The sequence below is a fragment of the Stylophora pistillata genome, chromosome 12, assembly GCF_964205215.1.
Source record: "Stylophora pistillata chromosome 12, jaStyPist1.2, whole genome shotgun sequence".
Lineage (NCBI taxonomy): Eukaryota > Metazoa > Cnidaria > Anthozoa > Scleractinia > Pocilloporidae > Stylophora > Stylophora pistillata.
The window spans coordinates 13,398,120-13,416,704 of record NC_142530.1 but is presented as its reverse complement, the minus strand read 5'-3'; the positions used below and the strand labels follow the sequence as shown (position 1 = coordinate 13,416,704).

Below are 18,585 nucleotides of genomic sequence, written 5' to 3'. Positions count from 1 at the left end.
TAATTGCCTAGCGGGGATGGAATCGTCGGTAACGAATGTTTTATGTGAACCCTTGATCCTTTTTTAAGATTTCATTTAAAGTAACAGGTTTACGGAGGGTAGAAAAGGGCCAATGAAGTTTGGATTTAATATCGTAGGGATTTCTGCTTCGGACTAGTGGAACTGACTCAGTAACGTATCCGGGTCATGCACCAGGTATTAACTTGAAACAAAATGTATTTCAAAATAATACTGTCAGTGTCCTTACCAGCAATGAATGTTGTAGTCATGACCGTCAACAATTATGAACAGGTCACCTTAAGTTAGCAACTCAGGAAGGTCATTTACAAAAAAATTCAGGCCCTAAAACTGAACAATGGAGTAATACAACCTTTTAAGTTTGGGCTAGAATTTGTTTCCTGATATTTGACCATACTTTTTGCCGGCGAACATATAGTCGGCAAGCTTACTGATATGTTGCTAGGATATCCGTGATGTGCCAACAATCTTTAAGTTTTCGGGGAGATGGTATGGTTCATACAACGCTACATGCTTTTCAGGGGCAATATAAAGCAACCCTACTTTCAGATCCTGGTTCAAAGCGCCCGGCTTTCCAAATTAAGTGGAGTGTACTGAAGTGAACCTCAACTTCTTCTGACTAACTGGTCTGTCAACAGTCTGTTAGGTCTTTCCTCAAATGTGGAGGAAGGGAGGTCGGTCTGTGCTTATTTGCATCAGTAAGAGAACCACTCTTTAGCATCACTGTTGGAAGCGAAAGATACATTGCTTAATCATTCGAGGACTATACATTAAAGTATCACCAGCCAGGGAAGACATGAAACTCAGGACTAGTGGCCTTGTCAGTTGAAGTTTTAAATTAGATCATTTCTGTATGTCAACTCAGTGATGGGGTGGGTCAAGCTCGCGCTCTCTGATAAGCTGAACAGTCAATGCTGTACTCAGTCTACTTTAGTCAAGGGTTATTAACTCCTAATTATTTTGAAATGTTTTCCATTCTAGATTTCTGTAAGACTTGACCTTCCAATCCAGCGGACAAAGGAAAATAAACACAAGACTACCTCTTGATTTCGTCCCAAATTCGGCCCCTTCCAACAGGGACGGTGTAATGGACTGGGTTTGAATGTGGTACCCAGTCTCTTTACCATTTTTGTGAAAAAGCCTGTTACTTTTTCCTTTGGTGCGTTTGCAAACGAATTTCGTCCTTCTACTTTTTTATGTTGTTGGGAATGCTACAGGGACGGAAATTTCGGAGATATAAGGCGAGCTGAACAGAAATCGAGTATGATAGGTGATACGTCGAAATATAACGTTACAAATGGTTATTTGCACATGGCTTCTGAAGTTTTCAGATGAAATGCATCTTCAAATAAAAGCAGTTCACATTCATACTTGTAGGAGACAATAAAAAATATCTTGAGCCTGTCAGGGTTATATTATTTTTCTTTATTATTATCCAAGTGATGGATGCGAAGGAAAGAGGCATATCAGGGCTAGATCTATCTCAGATTTTCCCCACTGAGATCACCTTCAAGATTCTTGGACTGTTAGATGTGGTAGCCGTATGTCAGTGTAGACAACTTTCTCGAAAGTGGAGGGATCAAGTGACTGAGTACCTCAGAACTGTACTTTGCCTGGATTTTGCACCTTACGAATCAATTCTGACCGAAAATGGATTGAAACATTTGCTCATGTATACCAGTAATCTGCGGGTCCTTCATCTTGATTCATGTTGGCCGTGTGTAACAGAGGAGAACTTATTTTTGATTGCCAAGAATTGTAAAAAGCTGTCTGTTCTCACAACAAGCAGATGTAAAGGAGTTACTGACGCTGGGCTCGAAGCAGTATCGAGGTACTGTAAAGAATTAACAGAGCTGGATCTCAGTAGCTGTTTTACGGTAGATGAGTGATTAATACTGATGATGTTCTGTATTAATTTTTTTAATATGATGGTAACAAGATGCCATGGAACTCTAAATACCTGAGAACAAAACAGTGACATATAGGCTGATATGAAAATTTTTTCAACTGTATGTTTCAAAGCCCTAAGTATCCAGTATCTGGGTAGGCAAATAGTCAACAGGATCTAAGACCTGGTCTATTTGATGGTATCATGTTAGAACGCTGGTTGCCATATGTCTTCAGCTGTTGAATTATACATGACAATATTACCCTTAACTTTCCTGTCTTAATGATCAAGAGGCAATTTTAACTTATTTCATCCCAAACAAAGAAGAGGAGTATCATGGATCCTCTACTGCATGTCAATCCTAGAATTATCAATAATAGAATGTCAGCCAGTAGTTAATAGACATCATTCAAATTCAGCTTAATTAATTAATTAATTAATTAACCCTTTCACTCTCAGGATCTCATTAGGAATTCTCCTTACCATCTCCCATACAATTATCATGAGGTAGTTACAAAAACTAAGATCCTGAAAATGATGAAGACTCAAGACCCCCTCTATGAAAACCAAGACCCATTACAAAAACGAACAGCCCTTACAAAAACCAAGACCCATTATGGAAACAGTAAAAAAAATCAAAAACAAAACAATACAGAAACAAGACAACTGAATTCTTTGCTGGCAAACACCACAGGGAGTAATGGTGTTTTAGTCATGTGTCTTTGTTTTCGTGATGGTTTTTGTTTTCGTTTTCGTAGGGGTCTTCATTTTTATAATGGGTCTTTGTTTTCGTAATGGGTCTTCATTTTTGTAATGGGTCTTCATTTTCATAATGGGTCTTCGTTTTTGTAATGGGTCTTCATTTTCGTAATGGGTCTTTGTTTTTGTAGGGGGCCTTAGTTATCGTAATAGGTCTTCATTTTCGTAATGGGTCTTCGTTTTCGTAGGGGGTCTTAGGTCTTCATTTTCGGGGTCTTTGTTTTCATAACTACCTGTTTTCACACCCTTATTCCCTGTGGTTTTCGCCGGCAAAGAATTCAGGTGTCTTGTTTCTGTATTGCTTTATTGTTTTTATTGTTTTTGTAATGGGTCTTTGTTTTCATAATGGATCTTTGTTTTTGTAATGGGTCTTTGTTTTCATAATGGGTCTTCGTTTTCGTAGGGGGTCTTCATTTTCATAATGGGTCTTCGTTTTTGTAGGGGGTCTTAAGTCTTCGTTTTCGGGGTTTTTGTTTTCGTAACTACCATTCTCATGATGTTAGTTTGGAAATTTTGGTATTGGATCATCTAATAATCCCTTAATTTACAATCTCTTTGTTTTTATCTCTTGTCTGCTTGATATTGTGTTATTTTTGTAAGGAGAAATTCCGTTCAGGGCAATCATGGGAATCAATTTTGGTAGTTAAATTAGCAACAGTAAGAACTGCTATTATTGTTTCAGTTAGACATCTTCAGAGCAGTGTTTTGTGGCTAAACAAATCTTTGGTTTCTTTATACTGTAATTTTTTTTTTCAGATCTCAGATGCTGGTGTCATAGCTTTGGGTGAGAGATGTTCTGCTCTTCGAGAACTTCATGTCAGTAGCTGTTATGGTGTGACTGATAAGAGTATTGGTGTTTTAGCCAAGCAGTCTTGTGGCTTAACAGAGTTAGATGTTAGTTGGTGCTTCTATGTCACTGATCAGAGTATTAAAGAATTTCTGTCACCAAGTTGCAAGCTGGAGCTTCTGAGAATTAAGGGTTGCACTGTAAGTACCTACTTTTCTTGAACAGTTAAGGTCAATAAGTGTATACTGATAACTTTTAGTTAAGGTCAATAAGTGTATACTGATAACTTTTAGTTAAGGTCAATAAGTGTATACTGATAACTTTTAGTTGTCACACCAATGACAAGAGGAGTCCTTCATATAAACACTTCATTGTACAGACCCGGTCTTATAAATCAATATCTATGATACTAGAATCCTGAATATGATAATAGGGCTCAATGACCTGGCTAATCTTCAAGATGGTTTTTGTATTGGTGAAGAAAGTAGTATCGTCTGTCACAAGTAATAGTAATTTGTTAATAATAGTGCATGGACAGAAGACATGTTATTTGGCATGTTTATTGATTATCCTATGATTTCCAGAACATTCTTGATTAGTCCTTTGGGAAAGTTCTAGCGGTTTCGACATGAGTACGTGACGTCTATTTATAGAAACTCGAGTTGTTTACCTAAATTCTGGAAAATTCTATGATGTAATGTTACTAAAAATAGTCGTGTTGTAAATCTGTAGAATCTTCTAGAAAGATTGTAAGGAACTATATAAGAAGGTGCAGTAGGTTGTTGCATTTAGAGGAAAAAGAAGAAAAAGAAGAGAAAAAGATAAAGGAAATAAAGGAGTTAGTGAAAACAATTCATTTTAAGGTTTATCACAAAACCAGTGCATACCGGTAATATCCTTTTTCCAGTGTCAAGTCGAAAGCTTGATAAGAAAATGTACAGGCATTTACGTTAATTATTATAACAGGGCATCAACTGGATTCTTCCAATCTTATCAGTCCAGTGCAGGCTGTGACATTGCTGCCAGTTGAGAATTCAGAGTCCTGTGTTCTGCCTGTGCAGTCCCCCTTTTGTAGGATTAGATTGGAGTCTTTCTTTTAAGCTTCAAAGAGAAAGTCATTGTTGATAATACAAATATTCATTTTAGTCATTAGCTTTAGGAAAATTACAGATGGTTTGTGTTTACAAGATGTAGAGGTTAAGAATATGAAATAGCACCATTTATTTTGATGTACCTTATCTTACAGGTTTCAGAAGGACTGATCTCCAAGCTTATGGCCAAAGGGATTGTTGTGAACAACTTTTTTTAGTCTTTCAAATTAAACAATTTTTATTGTAATTATAATTATTATTTTCATTTTATTTCTTTTACGAGAACATCTATAATCTTAAACAAACTTCAGGGTTCTTTGACCAATAATCATTCAAGTTCCAAAGTACATTACTTACATAGACATGATATCCATGCACACACATATCATTCCTCTGTGTTTGTTTTTTTGTCCATGTAAAGGTTTCAGCTCAATTTTTACACTATGTTTTCTCAACTTCTTATTTTTTTTGACATTTTAAAATTTTTATTATAACAAAAGAACACTACTTACAATACTTAAATTAACTTTATTAGGATACTTACACAGAAGTTATCTACATACAGCCTAGATTACATTACAATATTTATAAGTATGGTACACCTAACATTATTTACAGGGAGGGGGTGGGGGCTGGTGGAAATGAGGGGGAGACCAAAATTTTATGTGCACATAAAGAGGGGGACCAAATAAAATTCTGCAATATCAATACCAGGAAAATTGACTTTTTGTGTTTTAATTGGAGACTCTGATAAACTAAAGACTCAATCTCAATCTAAACAAACGGTTGACAATTGAAAGTCCTTAAAGTATTTCTTCCTCAGATTCACTTTCCCCTCTGTCACTTTCATCTCCTTGTGCATCACTTTTAAAAAAGGTAGGATGGTATTCTTCATAACATTTCATTTTGGTTTACATAAAATGTTTTGGTATAGTATCTTTAATAATTTTTTGAGTGCCAAAAAATTAATTTAAAGAACAACAGATTCTCAAAATTGATTTGTGAGGAAACGTGTAGCAGCTAGAGGGGAAACTTGACAATCAGATATTGAGAGTTAAAAGGTTGAATAAAATGTTGACTAACTACTCTGTGGTTTACGTGACATTTGTCGGCAGTTCCTTTTTATATAATTGTCTTTGAACAACTGTTGGTTTTATCGTTAGTGTTGATGTGTGAAGAGAGGAACTCTTGGATTTGTCAAGAGACACATAGATGGTAGGCCTGTAGTCACACATCCGGAGGCTTCTGATCGGTTACATCGTTCTCTTGAATCCTGAATATTTGCCCCTGCTCAACCTCGAAGATTCTCATTTCTTCAGTGTTTTCGCCCTTTGGAAAATAGAATTTGTCGTGGAGATGAATTTAATCTCATCAGATAGGGTCTGGTCAAGAGTAGAATAGACAATAAATTTGTTTCGCAATCTTCCTAATAGTATCGCCTCTGACTTTCTGTATATTAAAGTGCTACTGAAACGAAATTTTCGTATCTGAAATATTTGGTATAACCTGTAGTTTTGAATATGCTGATCATCATGAGATAATTTGCTTTGGCCAAAAAGAAGCGAAAGATATCTTTTTTAACCGTTCAAATCAAAAATTTTGCACAAAACCATGTCCGGGCCCTGGTACCGAGCGAAATGGATTGATGACGTCACTGGTTGTGTTCAGTCCGATAGCGTGGTTTATTTCACTCACTGTTTGTTTGTATTCGGGGGCGAAGGAGATAGCAGACATTGAAGTTTTGTCAAGTGAATCTTCTTCTGAACGAAGCGAAGTTGTCTCCAGTAGCGAAGAAGAAGATGGTGGCGTAAAATGGGGTTGACAGGCCTACACGACTCCCAAGCGTGTGTTGTCTAGTTCGCTCAGTAGTGGTTGTATTTCTATTAAATGCCAGTTTTTCATGAGAATTTGCTTTATGTGTGGCACTGAGTACGCACATCAGGGATTGCGTCTTTTTCGAATCGTTCGCCTTTGTAGATGTACAGCTATTTTTTTTACTGTCTCGATCGTTAAGTTGTCTGGATTGCTTTCAGCTTGCGCCACGCGTGCTGATTCGATCGTACTACAGTTCTTAGTGTTCAGTGTTCCAGCCGTTTTGGCTCGTTTTCTTTTCTTTATTTCGGCATTAAAACGACCGATTTCACGTTCATAGAAGCACATGATCGCCTTTACTGTTTCTTGCTCCGCGTTGTTAGGGATTTGCGTTATCTCATTTTTTAAATCCTCGTCTGCTCTTATTTTGGCCCTCGCCCTATATTGTAGGGATTCTGGGCATGTTCTACTAGGCATTTGGTACAGAGGGATTTGTTCGTTATCCTCAGACTTGCCGAGTAGATCATCTTCAGTGGCGGTGTCGTATGAGGCTTCCATGTTTTCTTCATTCTCTGAATGGCATTGCTTTGGCCCGGGGCGTTTAGTAGCCCATCTGCCGTTATAATGTCTTTCGAAATTTTCTGTTGATGGTCAGGCAAGACCGCGGTTTCGATCCTAATCTGGTGGATCTCGTCAGTTGCCGATTAACTATATAGACTGGTAGAGATTCGTTCTCGGTATCAGTCGGGAATTTTGCTTCCTATCCAGGCGAACCTCTCGCAGATAGCCAAGATGCCGATGTGGCCGCCGATGAATAAGAAGAGGATGGCATTTTGCCCGAAATCCTCTTTTTCGGCCTCCCAACATGCAAGCCACACTCCATGCTTTTACCCTTCTTTCACAGAAGTACACAACCAGTGACGTCACAGGGCTGTTTTGGCCGCGCCAACATGGCCGCCAATTTTGATCCCAGTCGGTCAACTTCGAATGCTTAAAAATGTACTTTCCGGTATGCGTTGGCCCAAAAAAAGTACACAGCGTTTGCAAATAACGTTCAAACTCTATTATATTGCAGAAATCTCGGATATGAAAATTACGTTTCAGTAGCACTTTAAAAGAGGGGGGAAAAGAGAAAAAGAGAAATCGTGATGAGGTCCCACCGAGATTTGAACTCGGATCGCTGGATTCAAAGTCCAGAGTGCTAACCATTACACCATGGGACCCGCGATTGAAAGACGCGCGGAAATTTACATATAGAATTTTTTTTAAAAGCTAGAATTTCTTAAAATTACCGCTGGCTTTGTTCGTTTCTTCTCGCTCCTTTCGCTGAGCTGACACATTCGTAACGTAGGCAGCACTCTTTTCGTTTTGGTCGCAAAATATTTGAAAACAGTTGGTCAATACGTCGAATAACTAGTATGGTCTTTGCATGTCAACAAGATTCTTTCCTCAGAGAGCTGAGGACACAAGTGGTGTCCTGTAAATCCAGCAAACTTGCCGACCAAGCTGCTTACGAAGTTGTTCTGGAAGACACTGTCTTCTTTCCTGAAGGAGGGGGTCAGGTAGGTTAGGGAGTATTTTTTCAGTGTAACATTTACACTCTTTGGCTTTGTTATAGAATAGTACGGGGTTAAACGGAAATCTTTCCAAATAAGTAAATAAATGAAAATATAAAAATAGGGATATACATGTGATATCTCTGTTTATGTGAGACTCGAAGATGTGTTTTTTTTCGCGGGGTAAGGTGGTGAAAAAAGTGATTGTTATAATCTTCCCAGAGCTGATAGGATTGGCTGATGTTCTGCTACAAAGTTCCCTGGTCAATTTGTCTCTGTTCTCACTACTTGTGATATGTTACATGTCATTGTTACATGATTGTATAGAGTTCTTAGAATTCAATCAGTTAAATCCTTCAGCAAAACCTAAAATAGTGCATTTAGTACTTGTACTTGTAAACTCTCTGTCTAATGTTAATAGTAGAATGGTAAGTATTGACCAAGCAAGAGGTCAACATGGCTGGATATTGGCCAAGTTCTTGTTCTCCTTTTTTATAGACTGAGATTAAGTCAAGGTCTGTAGAAATGCATAAAAGAACGAAGCTGACATCCAGCCAGCCTGACCGGACAAGTTTAGTCAATGAAGGATTTACAGTATAGCAAAAAAAGTTCACTTTATAAGAATGACTTGTTTATTTTTTAGAGCAGGGAAAGAAATCCAATTGTGTTTGTAGCAGAATAATTCAAGAAGAGTTGTTTATGTTTTCTTTGGAGGGGGGTGAATAGGCTAACGGATCGGCGGATTCTGAGAATTATTTTGCCCGGATTTTGGATTTAGAGCAAAATTTTAACGGATTTGCGGATCCTGAAATTGCAACGGTTCGCGGTTTCGTTGATTTTTTAGGTTCGGATTTTGGATTGTGCTTGTGAGGAAGTTTGGATCGTGGATCTGAATGATCGTCAGAAATGTGTTGTTTTCTGAGTATGTGTATTTTTTTGTCACGGACGAGACTCTCTGCATGTCACGCATCAGGGAAATAGTAATGCGCTGGGACGTCTGCTGTGTTCACGCCTTTTTCCATGACACTGTATCCCACCTATTGCGATTCGCTTGATGGGAAAGCCATTGCCTAGCTAACACACAACAGCTCAAGGTGCGTTTTCCACCTTTTACAAGACAAGTAGCAAACAGATTCAGATTTAACAATTTTTTTTAATGGATTGACGGATTTGGTTATCAAATCATAGTGGATCGGTAGATTTGCATACCCCTATTCACCCCCCTCCTTTGTTCTGAGTGTCTTGACTGCCACTCTTTACAATGACCCCATTGCTGAAATTATCCAGAAATTACAAACTTTGTTAGTCTGCTCCACAAAATTGTTTTATTTTGCATGCAATCAAAGTAGGCTATCCTGACTGAACAGGCAAGATAGGTCCATCTTGTCTGCTTAAAGTAGGTAGTCAATCAGAACACAGGATTGGCTTCTTATGATCCATGGGCACTGCCATCTATATAAGACAACCAAATATTTGGAGCTGGTGAAATTCAATCCTCAGGAGAGTTACATATATTTGAGTTTCTGGTTCCATATAATACAGTGACACTTTTATTCTTTCTCTTACTGAATGATCATCCCTTTTTGATAATCTGCTGACATGGACAGCCTGATGATAGAGGAACGGTATGTTTTAGCTTTGAATAACTGCTCTCTGTAGCTGCCTTAGAATGAAGACTTCTTTTGTTTAGTGATTGACCTTGATTATCACTGCTGTAATTGTAAATTATTGGAGGTAAATTTTTAGCTTGAAGGTGTAAAGGATTTCTTCATGGTTAGTGCAACACTGTTTGTCTTTGTAAGTTCATGGTCCAAAGATCTACCTGTAAAGTAAACTTTTTCTAAGACTATTGTTCCATTCTTGGCCAGCAAATGGTAACATTCAGCTGTGTCAAGTGATAGTGTCTTGTTAAAAGTACCTCAGAAGGAGGAAGCTAAGAGTACTGTTTGTCAACAACTTTCTACAGTATCCAAGGCTGTATACTTTGAAAGGTGCCTGACTTAATTGAAGGGTAGTGTGCTTCAACTACAAGAAAAATGGAAAATACAAATTGTGAGCAGTAACATTAGGCTTTGTGGCAAAGGGCAGGAACTCTTATGGTGTGAAACCTCTTCTATCAAAACCATGGTTTAGTCATCTTTTTTCCTCACCTTTAAAGCTCATTGGCAAAAATTTTCTTAATGTATTCATCAAATTCAATGAAATTTCTAAGATGCTTGTCACCTTCATCTTCAGAGCTAAAGGCATATATGTTGTCTCCCCAACAGATTAATGGTATTGAAGTCATAAGAGTGGTTAGACAAGGGGGGCATGCTATCCATTACATTCCAGAGGAAATTCCTGAAGCAACTGAAGTAAAGCTTGTTGTTGATTGGTCAAGGAGGTTTGACCACATGCAACAACACTCAGGTACTTTTAGGAGTTTGAATGTTATTAGATACTGAGTCATGCATGATAGCTGTTTATTGGCACTATGGAGAAATTTCAAAACATAATCAATTGCCCTTCGTAGAAAGCTGACTTATCCCAGGGAATTTTTACATCAATTATCTAGGGTTGAAAACTGAGTTTGATAGATCCTGGAAAATGTTTTACAAGTTTAGTTTGAGTATGGAGTGGCTAATTAGGAAACAATACAGGATATATACTAATATGTAATTCTTATTACTGACATTATTTTGTCTAACAATTTAGTTCTACATTGTAGATGTTCATGTATGATAGCTGTTTATTGGTGTGGAGAAATTCTCCCTCTCTGATAGCAAACTTGTATATGGCAGGTAACCCAGGGAATTTTTAGTAATTTATTTTAAGAAACAAGACAAGCAATGACAATGCTGAAATACTGTCATGTTTACCTTCACCTGCATCATTTCCAATTTCAGGACAGCACTTAGTGTCTGCCATCATTGAAAACAAGTTTGGTTATGAAACAACTTCATGGTAAGCAAGTTCTTTACACAAAAATCAATTAATCAGGTAATCACAAGGTGGAATGCAGACCCAGAGAATGAAGAATTGTTAATAATACAGATATTTTTTAATTTTTGGTCATTAGGGAGTTAGGAAAATTACGTTCACACATAGAACTGAACTGCAAAAAGCTCACTGCAGAAGAAATGGAGTGGATAGAGACAACAGCTAATGAAATCATCAGGAACAATACACCAGTTAATGTTCATATTTATCCTGATGCAACTTCTGCTAAACAAGAAAATGTAAGTTTGAAAATGTTATGAAGGACTGTCCTCTTTGGACTGTTGATTGGTAATATGCCAAAGGTGTACTGTGAGCCTAGTCAACAACTAACTTGTCATCAAAATGAATAGCTTTGATTATCTGTCTGCTCTCTCACAAGTTGCTGGTTTGTGGGAAAAATTTATAACCATAAATCATGTACATGTATACCAACACACATGCAACCTAGACTCATCAATTTTTTGAACTGAAGTGCCTTTTCATCAAAGAATTCATCCAATGTCACTTATGCCAAAGCAATATTGAGAAGCCAAAATCAAAGCAGCCTCTTCTTCCTCATGTGTTAGCTGAATTTCTCTTGAAATGTGTAGTATACATGTAAATGCCATTTGTTTGACTGTGGATGCTGTTTTTTCAACTGTTAACTTGGAATATTATCTTCTCATCAGGCAAGCACCAGAGGTCTTCCTGATGACCATGAAGGTCCTGTCAGGGTGATTGAAATACCAGGTCAGTGATGTGCAAGGGAAAGAAACTTTTTCCCGCAAATGGACTTATGAGCCTTCTATTATAGGCCACTTGCCTTATTTTTTAACCGCTTGTCCTTAAGGGTTAAAAAACACCAACAAATTCTCCTAAGCAAAACCCTACGAGAAAAGTATGGAGAATATGTATACTGATGCTAGGGTGTAAAGGGCTTATGGGTTGAATTAATTTACATTCTATCTGGTAAGGAGAAGTAATATACTATGTGCACGTCATCCAACTGCTATGTATGTCAATGAAATTGAAGCTTCCCTAACTAACCCCATGGGCATTTGAACATTTAAAGATTGGTTTGTTCAAATTTCCACCCCACCCTAAACTGGGACAAGAATCGTTTTCAAATGCCCCCACCCAAGTGCTGATTTGAGGGTCAATGTTTTGTAAAAGGCAAAGTTATTGACCTTGAGTTTCTACACATTGACCAAGCTTCAAAACCTTGACCTTGTAGACCTTTTCTTCTGAGCCATTTGCTTGTGAAAGAGAACTATTTTCTGTTAACTCCTCCATATTTCATGAATGATATTCACCGAATCAAAATATGGCGTCCAATTTGAATTACCATTGTTTTTTATTTACTAGCCTTGTCTTCATGTGGAAAACACAAAAGGATTATCACATGTGTGAGAGGCTAGTAAGTCCAGAACAATGGCAATTCAAATTGGACACCATATTTCGATTCGGTGTATAACACACGTCTTCTACTGGAAGTAGATGTATTCGACACTCCAGGTTCAAATGTCCCATCCCAGCTAGGTGAGGTTTGAATTCCCACAGACAGGCATAGACAACATTCAAATGCCTGTGGGTTTTTTTTTTTGGGGGGGGGGAGGGAAGGGAGAGGGAGGCTTGTTGAATTGAAGCTTCAAATTTATTGGTGCATTAATTCCTAGTTATATGTCTTGATGATTTTTACTTTAATTGCTAATTAGTATTCTCCAGTTTTTTGCACAGTTGACATTTAACATAAATGGCTAATCTTAACACTGGTTTTTTAAATGTAATCATTCAATTACTAGGCATAGACCGAAATATGTGTTGTGGAACGCATGTTACCAATCTAAGTCAAGTTCAGGTAAATAGATGTTCTAATTATATGGTTTAATATAATGCTGTGAAGACTTCTTTACTTTCTCCAAGTGGGAGGTAAACGAAAAAGACCCTGGGAACAAGGTTGTGAAGTTTAGTCCATGGCAAAATGTTGACATTTTAGTTTTGAAAGCCTGCTCCTTTTTTTAATATTAGTTACTAGGTTTTGTTTTGTGGGAAAAAAACATTCCTAGTGCTACCATCTGAAATTTCACATCTGTCCAATCTCAGCCGTTTCGAGACAGTGATGAGTAGATTTTAAAAGAAGGATTCCATTCACCGATTTTAATTATTTTTTTTACCTAGAAAATTATGCAAACTAACAAAGTGATGTCACACACTCAACCAAATTTTGATTTAATGAAGCAAAAATAGTCCCAAAATTTTGGGTTGAGGATTTAACAGCATCACTCATTTAGATATTATTAAGGATGATTCAAACTAAGATTTTCTTGAACTAACCCTGATATTTGAAAATGGAGAATGCCCTTTAGGAACTTTAGTGAAATTCTCCATTTTATCCCCAGAAATATCAAGGCCTGGGGTGAGAATCTGATCAAAGTGAACTTTAAAAATTAATCTTGTCATCTCTGCACAAGAAAAAAAAAAGCAGCAAAGTGGGTCCCCAATAAGGATGTTTTCTGAATTATTTAAGTCAGGCTCACAAGATGATTCAATAAGATTTAGGTACTGTACTTGTCCAATCAGTGCGCACACATCTTGGGGATATTTTTTCTTTTCTTGAAGTCAAGAAGATGATAATTATGAAGCATTTTATTTTCAGGTTATTAAGCTGTACCCTGAGACAGAGTCAATGCGAGGAGGTACCAGACTATTCTTTTTGGCAGGAAACAGAGTTTTAAAGTGTCTGGGAAAGGCATTAGATAATGAGAGAGCATTGACAAAAATGTTAAGGTAAAAGACAATCAGAATTTGTCAGTTTTCACTGAGTTACTTGTCAGTTTGAACCTTTTCAAGCTCACATGGCCACATTAAAGTTGCAAAAATGAGCTTGCCTTAGGTTTTAAGTGGTATGATTAAGATTCAAGATGATTGATTGAATGCACTGGTGTAGATAGTAAAGCAAATCATTAAGTGTTAGTATTACCTTCTGTAGTGTTGGACCTGATGATCACTCTACAGCTGTGGATCGAATTCAAACATCACTCAAGGCTGTTAATAAGGTAGAGTCTGATATGCTTACAGATGTATTAAATTTTGATTGATAGTAAGACTACAGCCAGGTCAATTGGGCTCAGAAAACAGGTAATAAGCTTTAGTTGGTTGTATTTTGCCTTCTCAACTCTTTGCTGATGATTAATAACTTTTATTAAAACTCTTCTGCCAATATGCTACATCACTTTTCAAATAACTGCATTGTCAAGGTGTACTCATAGCATTTTTTTCAGTGTTGCTGATATTGACTCATGTTGTTCTTTTATTGATGTGCAGGCCACAAAGTCACAGCTAAAAGAGATTGCACAGTTGGAAGCTTACCAGCTTAAGGCAACTAGCCAAACAAAAACATACCTCTATATACACAGGTAGTTAGGAACTTTTAAATAATAAGTAAGATACCATGCATGTTTCTATGAATTATGGCTTCTTTTAGCAGTAAATGCAGGGCTTATTTGTGAACTCAAAGCACTAGAGTTCACTTTCTAATGATTTGTTGGGCAGGCATAACAAACTACTTGGGATGCTGGAGGATTTCTTAATGAGTTTTAAAATGACTTTCTCTCAACTCATTGATGTTAACTTAGAATTCAGAATGCAAGAGGAAATGAAATTTTTGCTACAATTGGCAGTAATGTTGCAATCTTGATGCCATTGTCAATAACAGTACTGACAACACTGCTTGCATCAACAATATGTCATGCAATGGTCACACACTGAAAGAATCATTTTGGTTGACATTGATATTATGGTAATAAACAAATTGACAGTGGTTTGGCATGGTCTGTACTCTCTTATTAGCAACAATGTTTATCTGCACTTCCTGAGTCCACAACAATTTGATTACTGTGATGACAAATATTATCAATAAGAGAACAAACTAATAAACTAGTGTCCATTTGTTGGTCTGCTTGGAAGTTAAAAAATTGACAAAAATAAACAACAAATCTTGATAACTACCAGGTTTTACCCATTGTGATAGAGCATAGTCAACTAATTAAGTACTAGATTTAAAAGACAATAGCTTTGTTTTCTAACCTCTATAGAGCATTTATGAAATGTAATTTCACTTATATTGCAGAGAAAATGGGGACATGGACTACATGAATGCATTGGTGAATGAACTATCAGACCAGGTGAGTGAAGCCTTAAAATTGTTTCTTTTGATGAGTACTTTGCTAGCAGCTTGATCCTCAGACATTCTAAGCTCATTAGCCCAAGTGACCATGGCCCAGCCTAGAATCAAAATAATTGTTTGATGCTTGCTTGAGGATAGTGACTGTTTCTTTCATTGGCAACCTCAGCCAAACAATTTTAATGTCTTTTTTGTAGCCACTTCCAGTGCTGGTGACAGTTGGACCTGACAAAGGGCCAGGGCAGTTCCTTTTGTATGGAAATGAAAAACAAGTGTCTCAAATAGGACCAAAGTATGTATTACTCATTTAACAAAGTTGAAATGGTAAATTGGCCACTGTAATGATTACAAAAGCTGACGTTTCGAGCGTTAGCCCTTCGTTGGAGCGAATAGAGGAATTGTGGGTTTTGTGTGCTTTTAAAGGCAAAAAATGATATATCCAAATTATTTTGTTACTCCCACCAACGCAGCCCCAAACAGTTTCTTTCGAAACTATCAGCCTTTATTACTCATTTAGCTTGTCATGTCTGGCTTTGTGCTAAGTAGTGGTACTTCTTTTGTTTGAGACACCCTATCAATGTAAACTATCATGTCCACACCTAACAAACCTTTGGCATCACTGTGTAAAATTTTGCAAGGATCTCTAGAATTCTTAGCATGGTTAATTAATTCATCATTAATGGTAATTTTAATTTTAGATTTAGCACTTAATGTGAAATTGTTGGCATTTGTTTAATTTTGCAATCTTCTGCTGTAGAATTAAATGTTAAACATTTTGAATAACTTTAAACCCCAGAATACTGTTTGCCATACTTAGCATTCTCTAGCAGATGTAGGTTGAAAATATTACTCACAGACTACAAACCAAGTAGTTCCATTTGATACTTTATAAAAAACAAAACTCCTTGTCAGGTAAGGGTACATATAAATGTTGTGCCGTGTAACACTAGGAACACAAATGATGGAACAGAGAATTAACTCTGAAGCATAAATTAAAGTGCTAAGTGAAACCCATGAAAAGTGGGTTTTTCATGGGTTTCACTTAGCACTTTAATTTGTGCTTCAGAGTTAATTCTCTGTTCCACCATTTGTGTACCTATTGCTATGTGGCACAACATTTATATGTACCCTTACTCTCTCTTCACTGCGATTTACCATCTTAATTGACCCCCACTTTCTCTGTCCGACCTCAACGCTTAGTCGGCAGAGCAACAGTAGATCTAATCCGGAGGTCTTGGGGTTGATTCCCACTGAGGTCACAAGAATTTTTTCTTTACCCCATGTGGTTCCTTGATAACCTTTATTAGGGCTAACACTCAGTGGGTTTTTCATGGGTTTCACTTAGCACTTTAATTTACGCTTCAGAGTTAATTCTCTGTTCGATCATCCTTGTCAAGTAGTTTGGGAGAATGCTTTTGGTAAATAAATGTGCTGTGATTTGTAGAATTGCTACTATTCTGGAAGGCAAAGGTGGTGGAAAAAAAGGAAGATTCCAAGGAAAGGCTAATACATTAAAAACAAGAAATGCTGTAGAAGATCTGCTAAAGGAATTTTTCACTTTATCAGTAAATGGAACTGCATAATATGGCAACTTGTAATAAAATGTCAAAGAATCCCAGAATGAAAATGCTAGTAGCTATTACCCAGCTGTAATATCCATAGTTGAAGTTTACATTCTCAGTATTAAAGAATTTTAAATTCAGAAGAGTGCTCCTTATGGAGGAAACCCAATCAACTAGCTCTTTGCACTAAAACAAGTTAATGAATGACTTAGGCGCTTTAATTGTTTTTCTAGTTCTTAGAATGTGTTAAAAAATAACCTGTCCTGTTTGTAATATCTTATTGTAACTAAGAAACATTAAAAAGAAATGGAAAATTACTAATCACTTTGTACTGATTTTTACAAAAGGAGTCAAACCAACACCTGCCGTTTTCCAGTAGTTGTTTTCTTCAAGTTTTGTGTGGGAAAACAAAGATTAAAGTTAAGTTTTGTCAAACCTGGTGCCATTGTATTTGTTATGAAGTCACATTGATGTTTCTTGGTTGTGAATTAAATTTTAACCTACAATAAGAAGGGCAGGGAAACAAACAATGGAGGTCGAAAGTTCACTTTACTTGGATAAACGATTTGGACTCTCACTTAAGGGCAGGTTCTCATCGCGCGCAATTTTCTCGAAATTGTAGTAATAGACAGTACCCACGACCTACTTATGAACTCATAAAAATACCCTTTATTTGGTGAGGAAATATCCTCGAATAACACCTGTTCCCAAGGTGAGGGCGGGACGAACCTGTTAAGGTAACACGCAAGACTCTTGAACATCTTCAATGGTTTGGTAAAGCCCCAGTTTGACTACTGCAGCTCAGTATGGGATTGCTATAGTTCAAGTCTGGCCGAAAAACTTCAGAAGCTGCAGAACCGTGCGGCTCGTATACAGTAAAAACCCGCAAGTAAGAACCTACATTTTTAGGAGTTAGCCTAAACAGGTTCTTATATAAATGGTACATAACAAATTTTAGGCTATTTAGGTTCTTAAAACAGGTTCTTATTCTTGGAGAAAAACACACCTGACCACCCCTACCCCACCCCCCCCCCCCACAAAAAGGGAAATAATATAAATTTGTACATTTACATCTAATTATATGCTTTGCCTAGCTGTACTAAACTTTAACTGTAACAATTAAAAAACGAATATTAAAAACGGGTAAACAGAGCCCAAAATTTCTATAAATTTATGGTCCCTCTTTAAATGTAATGTAATGTACTATATGATTTTAGAAAATAAGAACCTATTTTAATTTTCTTAGGCTAAATAGGTTCTTGTTTATAGGGGGTATAAATGGCAAATTTTAGGCTAGCAGGTTCTTAATTTTTAGGTTCTTACTTGCAGGTTTGTACTGTATTGTTGTCCGCCCCTTACGATTCTAGTGCTCTAGACCTGTTCCTTAGACTTCATTAGAAAAACCTAAGGAATCAGAGGCTTTTTGCCAAAGCCGTTATGATGTTCAAAATTCTAAATGGACAGACACCTGATTATTTATCAAATAAATTCATCTTTCGTAATGATGCTACTGGTTATAGATTGCGAAATAGTGAAATGAGGCTGGCTCTTCCACAACCTCGTACCGATTATGTTCGTAAAAGTTTCTCTTATAGCGGTGCCGCGTTGTGGAATAGCCTTCCGACTGATATTAGAGTATTTAAAACATTAGGGAAGTCTAAGACGAAGCTAAGTAAGAAGTTAGTTCAGTTTGTTTAGATTAGGCTTTTAATCTTTGTATATATTTTATAATGATTACATAGTTTTAAGTTTTACATTTGTAGGTATATTGCTTGTAGACGACTGAGTGGAATTTACCGTGTATAAATAAATGTAATATTAGAGAGCTTAAGCACCAGACGTTCTTGAGGTCACGAACGCCTACCGGAAGTCATTAGAGGAACTATGTACATACTGCGCATGTCATGACGTTCGCGTGGTCACGTCGCAGACACCTGAACGCCACTTTTCAGGTTGAAGGTAGGACGCCAT

General features: G+C 37.0%; 2 protein-coding genes and 1 non-coding gene across 4 annotated transcripts; 2 read left to right on the top strand and 1 right to left on the bottom strand.

Annotated features, from left to right (window-relative positions):
• The first annotated feature begins 1,161 nt into the window (after positions 1-1,161).
• LOC111328366 (uncharacterized) lies at positions 1,162-5,628 on the top strand. Of its 2 annotated transcripts, none has more exons than XM_022932775.2 (4): positions 1,162-1,288; positions 1,459-1,895; positions 3,422-3,652; positions 4,699-5,628. In XM_022932775.2, exons 1-4 carry the CDS (start codon positions 1,282-1,284, stop codon positions 4,759-4,761), a joined length of 738 nt encoding a protein of 245 aa, XP_022788510.2. In that variant the 5' UTR covers positions 1,162-1,281; the 3' UTR covers positions 4,762-5,628. The 2 variants fall into 2 exon arrangements, with proteins under 2 accessions (XP_022788510.2, XP_088598231.1); XM_088742105.1 differs by having other exon boundaries at positions 1,173-1,279.
• Positions 5,629-7,506: 1,878 nt separating this feature from the next.
• On the bottom strand, positions 7,507-7,578 carry Trnaq-uug (transfer RNA glutamine (anticodon UUG)). The gene has a single exon. It is a non-coding gene; the product is annotated as a tRNA-Gln (tRNA).
• Positions 7,579-7,661: 83 nt separating this feature from the next.
• Positions 7,662-17,049, top strand: LOC111328391 (alanyl-tRNA editing protein Aarsd1). Its single transcript, XM_022932800.2, has 13 exons — positions 7,662-7,917; positions 9,519-9,536; positions 10,179-10,320; positions 10,797-10,854; positions 10,970-11,129; positions 11,559-11,619; positions 12,672-12,727; positions 13,526-13,656; positions 13,859-13,925; positions 14,194-14,285; positions 14,999-15,053; positions 15,250-15,344; positions 16,497-17,049. The coding sequence occupies exons 1-13, from the start codon at positions 7,774-7,776 to the stop codon at positions 16,633-16,635; spliced, it is 1,218 nt and encodes a 405-aa protein (XP_022788535.2). The 5' UTR covers positions 7,662-7,773; the 3' UTR covers positions 16,636-17,049.
• The last annotated feature ends 1,536 nt before the right edge of the window (positions 17,050-18,585 follow it).